This window comes from Chenopodium quinoa, unplaced genomic scaffold (genome assembly GCF_001683475.1).
Source record: "Chenopodium quinoa cultivar QQ74 unplaced genomic scaffold, ASM168347v1, whole genome shotgun sequence".
Lineage (NCBI taxonomy): Eukaryota > Viridiplantae > Streptophyta > Magnoliopsida > Caryophyllales > Amaranthaceae > Chenopodium > Chenopodium quinoa.
Window position 1 is genome coordinate 2,888,974 of NW_018743574.1, and position 7,655 is coordinate 2,896,628.

Here is a 7,655-nt window from a genome sequence, read left to right on the forward strand (position 1 = left end):
CAAGAAGCATAAGATTTATTGTTAATAGTTTATGTCAAGGAGAATCAAGTCGTAATTAGTGATAAACATGTAACGTGGCTAAGCTGTATTGATATCGTTATTATGTTCAATGAGTGTTGAAATTGTCTATGTATGATATGTGACATACGTCACGCGTGTCTAATACTACCAGATACAAAATATAGCTATGCAAAATATTCTCATGCAACCTAGACTTTAAACATCATATATCTACACTTAGTCGACCTAGATGATCCAAAACATATCAAGCGTTTTATCCCATACATGCTCTCTAGTCTAGAATTCAAACAACTTTTACATTTATTTATTTATTTTTATTTGAAAAATCAAAACAACTTTTTTATTAAAGTCATTTCTAGATTATTTCCATAACAATATAACCATAATCTTATAATTCATAACCAAAATCAATACTCGTAATAAAATGCCAGCAACAATGTATAAACACAATCAAAACTTGTAAAATTTGCTATGCATAATAATGACATTTTTAGTAAACAAAAGATCACAAAACCAAAAAAATTCTACAGCCTGTGTCCAATTGGCTATTAGTATTACACCCTGTCCAATATAACATTCCAAAAAAATTAAAAAAGAATTTTAAAAAAAATTGTAATTTTTTTTTTATTTTAATTTTAAAAAAAGGGAGGCTTAGCTGGCAGTTGTCTATATATTTATAACCTTATTCAACGCCGCAGAATGATTGTCGGAGCTGCAAATAAAAACTCAAAAATTTTCTATAAATAAAAACTCTTAAAAAGTTTTTCATTTGAGTTGTTGTATTTTCTCTCTCCCCTAAATATTTTGAGTTTTCCCAAAAAGCCCTTTAATTTCTCCTCCTAACAAGAGTTTTAGTGGAAGCTTTTGAAGGGAAGAGAAAGGGGTAAAAAAGTAAATTCAGAAAGAAAATGGGAAACTGCGCAAACAAGCCGTTGACAACAGAAGGAGAAGCCCCGGTTGAAGTACCGGAAACAAAGGAAACAACAACAACAACGGTGGAGGATAGAGATATTCAAGTTGATCAAAACAAGGTTTCATCTCTCGCTCAAATAATGTTAGAGGTCATTAATCATATATTTATGTACTATATTCTTCTTTTTCTCATTCATTTAGAGGTAACCAACCATGTTTTATATTTTCCGACTCTCCATCTCTAAAAGTCCTTCTTCTTTTGCCTTTTTTTTTTTAAATGCGATCATTATCATTCAAATATATTAGAATGGGTGGAGAATGAACTACCTCCGGTCCAAATTACTCGCAACTTTGAAATATTTTATGTCTCAAAATAATATCCAAAGTTGCGAGTAATTTAAACCGGAGATACTCATAGTATTTAACATGCATGCATACAGTTTATTTTCAGCATATTTTTGGTTTAATTTGAGTACATATTTAAAGGAATTTGGTATATTTATAAATTATAAGAAAATATTTAAAGCTATTAGACGAGACGTGATTTACTATTATATTACATACTCCGTATTTATGTGTGATTTATTTTTAAGGTACTACATATAACATGAGTTTACTATTTAGGGCTTTTTTTATGTGTTCCCCAATCCTGGCAATCCAAGTAGTATGTCATATGGAATATAAATATAACTTCGTAGAATATACTCCTACTTCGTATTTAAAATTTTCATTGATGTTAATATTTGGAAAATACATCTTAAAAAATTCCAGTGAAAGAGTATAAAAAATATTGCCTTTGTCCAAATATTCTTGTCGTTTCCATTCAAAAAAAAAAAATAAATAAAAAATAATTGTGTATAATGTACTCAAGTAATAGTTGCAAATTTGCAATAATATTTTAATTTTCCTATTATAATATAAAAATTATACAGTGATATAAAATATTTTTAACTGTTGATAAACAGATTTGGACTCTTTTTTAGGTAATCAAGTGTTTGTGCGGTTGTGCCTGGCCTTTAGTTTTATTCTTTTTTTTTAACCCCAATTTTTTCAAAAATTATAGTCCTTGGTAAATTTGCCAGATAATTGGTTTTACTTAATTCCTCTCTATTGTATAGTTCTTCCTTAAACCATTTTTCTATATATAAAAAAATTCCAAATGAAGAAAAAAAATCAGAAAAGGAGTAGTATCTTTTATTTTGATTTTTTTTGGAAAAAGTAAATGTGTTGGTAGGATCATTATTTATAATAAAACGTACTCTAAAAACAAAATTCCATTATTGTCATATTTGCAATGCCTGTAGTAAAATTTTTATTTTAGACTCTTTAAAAAATAATTCTACCAAAATATCTATTTTACCACTCCATATATTTTTGTATTTTATCAAAACTAATATATATTAAAAAAAAATCTAAAATTAGAAAGCCTAATTTCTCAAAGGTCACATTTGACGGAATCCAAACTTGAAAATTACGTAACCAATATCTTTAAATTACACATTTGACAAGTCTTCTAGTTTAGTTCATTTTCAGATGACATAATTTTGACATGTTTTGTTAGTTTTTCAATTAGAAAACGTAATTGTTGACATTGATAGACGATAAATTGATAATGATATCATAGAGTATGAACAAATAAATGATAAAATTTTATAATCAATAATTATTTATCACCATCAAAATTAGTATATGTCATGAACTACTCCTTTTGTTCCTTAATTATTGACACGGTTAAACTTGACACATATATCAATGCACTAATTTGATCTTAAATAGATATAAATTAAAAAGTTGATATTATGAATAAAATTTTATATCAGTATCTATTTAACAATATTTTTCTATGTTAAATTTTTTTTAATAGTGAAAAAAGTTAAACGTATCATACACCTGCAACAAAAAAGTGTAAAAATTTGATGGCTATAGAATAAAAACTTATACAACCAAATCCACTATTTATTTTTTCAAGTAAAAGCTAGAAAGTAAAACTTTGTAAGCTAGGGTAGAAATTATAGTACCATTTAGTAAGATATTAAAATTTTCAACCTCTATGATTTTGTCGATCAAACATCTTCATCTTTCAGCTTTCAAGCATATATATTACGTGTCATAATTTTTTTTTTTGAGAGAATTATCTCTTATTTAGTGACACGTAATTTGGGAGTTTGTCGTAATCATACATGCCTAATCCAATGTCGTTTAAAACTACAATTGCGCAAGCTAAGACCGCAACATTTTCTTGGGTATCTTTTTCTTAAAAAGAGTACATGCTTAAAGGGTTCAAAACGAGGAATCTTGTCCTTAAATCCCATTAATTACTTGTTAAAAACATTATAATTGTCAATTTTGAGTGTTGTCCTTTCTTTCACAGCTGTTTTTGGGACCCAAATACTCAGTCCATCTTTTCTTTATGTGGTCATGTTGATTGCTTAAGGAAAAAACACCCAAATATGTATGATTTGCCTCCTCCTGTTTATTTGCTCTAACCTTTATGTCTTTGTATTCCTTGCAACATTAGTTTGTCTTCTTAAAGTGTTTCTTCCACTCCCTTGTTGTTTCTCATTTTAATTCCGCCTTTGCACATTTGTCACTTTTAATAACTTTATCGTCCCTAAGTACAAGTGCATTCATGCTTGTACAATATATACAATACCAGTCATTTTCCGTCTATATTACTGTCCATTTATAATATATAATTCCATATGGTAGGTAGGTATACATTATTATTGCCGCTCTATGATATAGAATGAAAGGGAAATAACCGTTTGACTTTTTTGATCATCATAAGAATTTTCCTACATGAAGTATTGAATGTATTTGGACGAAGTTGTTGGACGAACATGCGTGCATGACAACATGACATTATTCATTTATTTGTTTATGATTGTGTTACATTATTAGTTTATTTGTCATAAGGACAATTTCTCATAAACTCTAAATGTTTAAAGGATGATGGAAAGAAGGCTGAAGCTGAGAGCGTCGTAAAGGCAGTTGAGGAGAAGGCCTCAGAGCCACCAAAGGTTGAGGAAGTAGCCACCAAAGAAGTGGCTGTTGAGACTAAGAAAGAAGAAGCTCCAAAGCCGGCTGACGAGCCGAAGAAAGAAGAGGCTAAGCCAGCAGCCTCTGAGCCTAAGAAAGAAGAGGCTAAGCCAGTAGTTGTGACTCCAGCTCCAGCCACGGCTCCGGCTCCAGCTGCTGCCGCAGTTCCAGCTCCAGCTGCAGCCACGGCTGAGAAGAAATGAGAGGCTAAATGAAGAAAAAATTAAATGTTGATTTGCTGTTAAAAGAAAAAAAAAAATATACAAAAGGAAAAAAAAAAAATTATAATGACAATAAGTCTGTGATTGGGTAGGAAAAATTGTTAATTCAAAATTTACATTAGTTTATTTGGGATTTTGTTTAAATGAATATGTGAATGTATGGGGACAATGGAGAGTGTTTTATGATTTTTTTTTTCTTTTTTTCTTTTTGTGTTGTTATTTTTAGGGGAAATTGAGTTTCATGAATTTGTTATTATTTCTTTGTAAACATTTTGATATGTTTGATTGTTCATTAAAATTGGTCTTATTTATTTATATTGTGTTAATCTTTTACGGAGTACTACATAATGTATTCGCAAGATTAGCGTCTAATCCCTTACAAAACATGCATTATTGTCTTCTTAGGGAGTGTTTGATATAGGGATTTTATAGGGATGGAAACGGAATCATATTAGCGTTTCTGTTACATTGTGTTTGGTTACGGACTAAAGTAACACAAATCGTTAGTTAGGGGTAACCCAATCCACCCAATTGTTTCCCCTGTAATAGGTGAGGAAACAAATCCCCTTTCCTTCCTCTAACACAAAAAATAAAGAAAATTCTTGTCTCTCCTCTTCACTTGCTTGATAATTCTTTGAAAATTCCCAAAAAATTTCGACGATTCTACGAGGAAGATGCAATTCTCCAGATCTTACTCCTAAATTTTCGATTTTCTTCTGCAAATCTTCAGAAATTATCACAGGTTTGCTATCTTCATTTCTCTCATTCAATTTCTAGGGTTCATGTAGTATCAATTTTTGCGTTTTTGGTATGAATTTATTACTTGCGTGTTCAATTGCAACTTCAGAAAGTTGTTTTCGTTCAATTTCTAGGGTTCATGTAGTATCAATTTTTGCGTTTTTTGGTATGAATTTATAACTTGCGTGTTCAATTGCAATCTTAGAAAGTTGTTTTTGTTTGATTTTTGATTGTATTATTATAATTACTTCATGTTTCAGCTACGAATGTTATTGTTTTAAGCTTCAATTCATTTGAAATTATTTAACAAACATTGGAGTTTTGTATAATTTCTTCATTTGGTAATTATATCTATGTTATGAATGTAATAGATTATTGGTGGTGCTGAACATGTCTTATTTTGCTCCATATGTATGCATTACGATGAGAAAGTTGCTGCTACTATTTTGAGTATATAGACCATGGTTTTCTGGTGCTATACATGTCTTATTTTGCTCCATATGTGTATGCATTACAGTGAGAAAGTTACTGCTACTATTTTGAGTATATAGACCATGGTTTTTTGCTTAATTTTGCTTGTTTCTTGAGTAGTTTACTCCTCATGATTTGGTTGACAATATTTGTTATTTGATTAACTAGAGATTGATATAACTATTGTTTTGCCATTTATCAGGTTCAATTGCCATTTATTTTCTGTGTTTCTTGTACAATGCCTCGACTTATGCATTCTATAAGGAAGAAAAGCTAAAACAAATACAAATAGTAATTGCAATGGTTATTATTATGTTGATGATGTATTGGATATGGTATATAATTAGCGTTGTTACAATAAGGGGGGTTCAAATAAAAGATAGGAAAAGAAACAAAAAATTGTTACGGATGTTAGTATTGAGAGTGCTTTATAGGAGAGTGATGTGAAATGCAAGAGTGAGCTTCGCGTTAATAGAAAAACTTTCAATATTATTTGTGAGATGCTTAGAGACATTGGGGGTTTGAGTGGAACAAAAAACATGTCGCTTCAAGAGATAGTAGCCATGTTTTTATACACGTTGGCTCATCATAAGAAGAATAGGTCTATTGGACATTACTTCTATAGAAGTGGAGAAACCGTGAGCCGGCAATTTCACCTTTGTCTAAGGGCTTTTCTCAAGTTGCATGAAGTACTACTTTACAATCCCACACAAATATTGGATGATTGTGAAGATGAAAGGTGGAAATCCTTCAAGGTATTGATATTTTCAAAGCCCCTAAATTTTGCTAGGATTTTCTTATTTTTGCTTGTTTGTAAGTAATATTTTTTCCTATTTTTGTAGAATTGTTTAGGGGCATTAGATGAGACTTACATTAATGTAAATGTGCCTTCAAAAGAACGACCAAAGTATAGAACAAGAAAAGGAACGATTGCTATGAATGTATTGGGTGTTTGTGCACCTAATATGCAATTTATTTATGTTCTTCCTGGTTGGGAAGACTCGGCCCATGATATGCGTGTACTTCGAAATGCTCTTTCTAGACCAAACGGTTTTAGAGTACCTTGAGGTAAGTGAAGGCCTTTTTTGTGAGTGTATATGTTTTATTAGTTTTGGTTGGAAGTAATTATTTTTTTTCAATAACTTTGAAGGTAATTATTATTTGGCTGATGCGGGGTATACGAATTGTGAGGGTTTTCTTGCTCCATATAGAGGTCAAAGATACCATTTAAAAGAATGTTTTATTAGTGTGTTTTTATGTATTGTTGTAATCCCATCATTCTCAATTCAAGATTAGTTAATCCTATTATGTTGTTTTGATTGTAAAGTTTGGTGTACATTGATCTTGTATTGAAACATAAGGCTTCATTGGTCTAGATTTACTATTAGGATTTTGTCTTGGACATTATATTTTCTAGTTTTCATTGATTTGTACTAGTGTGCTTCATTGCCTTCATGGTTATAGGCTAGGAAATTTTGCTAAGGCACTTTAATACTGATGCATCTTAGGCACTCCAGCCTCTTTTGACACAATTGATGGATCTTTGGGTGCTAATTAAATTTATGTACCTTTTAAATCTATTGTTGAAAAAAAAACTCATTAATCTCATAATCTCGATAATTTTACTCTTAAGTCTTGACATCTCATAACCTCTACTAGTCTGCTTGTTATCCTTTCAGTCTTTATTGCATCTGTACCACTACCTTTTTTATGGTGTTATGTTTTTGTATGTTAACATTTTCAATGGTGATTGTTAAATGATGTCTTTATTTTAAAAAAATCAGCATTAGGTCAGTAGTAGCTTCAATTGATTTTTGGTTTTTTATTTTTTGTTTTTAATTTTTCAGATGGAGGCTAGTCAAGCTAAGGGTGAGGCAAGCAATCGAGGTAGAGGTAAAAATAAAAGGTATTGGACGTATGAAGCTCAGCATCTTCTATCAAGCTCCAACTAATATGAAGAAACAATATGCAATTGATCTTCTTAAGAAGAAGTAGAAAGTTTTGTCCTAAGTTGTTGTTATTGGAGTTAATGTTTTAATGGTTTTTAAATGCTTTTTTTTATTATTATTATTTTTTTTTTTTTTTAGAATACTAGAATTTCAATGCTTTTGTAGTCAACAACTTATGTGACTTTGCCTATATATCTAGCATATGATATATTATGGTAATCGGTTCAAAAAATATATATATGTATATTATGGTAATTAGTGTTGCTCTACATTGTATAATGTATATCAAAAGTTAGCCAAGACA

General features: G+C 30.2%; 1 protein-coding gene across 3 annotated transcripts; it reads left to right on the plus strand.

Annotated features, from left to right (window-relative positions):
• The first annotated feature begins 703 nt into the window (after window positions 1-703).
• LOC110682043 (transcriptional regulatory protein AlgP-like) lies at window positions 704-7,655 on the plus strand. 3 transcript variants are annotated; one of them, XR_002503365.1, is made up of 4 exons: window positions 704-1,052; window positions 3,882-6,157; window positions 6,245-6,470; window positions 7,250-7,655. XR_002503365.1 is itself a non-coding variant. In XM_021858253.1 (2 exons), exons 1-2 carry the CDS (start codon window positions 930-932, stop codon window positions 4,173-4,175), a joined length of 447 nt encoding a protein of 148 aa, XP_021713945.1. In that variant the 5' UTR covers window positions 714-929; the 3' UTR covers window positions 4,176-4,519. The 3 variants fall into 3 exon arrangements, 2 of the variants coding, with proteins under 2 accessions (XP_021713945.1, XP_021713946.1); XM_021858253.1 differs by lacking the exons at window positions 6,245-6,470; window positions 7,250-7,655 and having other exon boundaries at window positions 714-1,082; window positions 3,882-4,519; XM_021858254.1 differs by lacking the exons at window positions 6,245-6,470; window positions 7,250-7,655 and having other exon boundaries at window positions 717-1,052; window positions 3,882-4,519.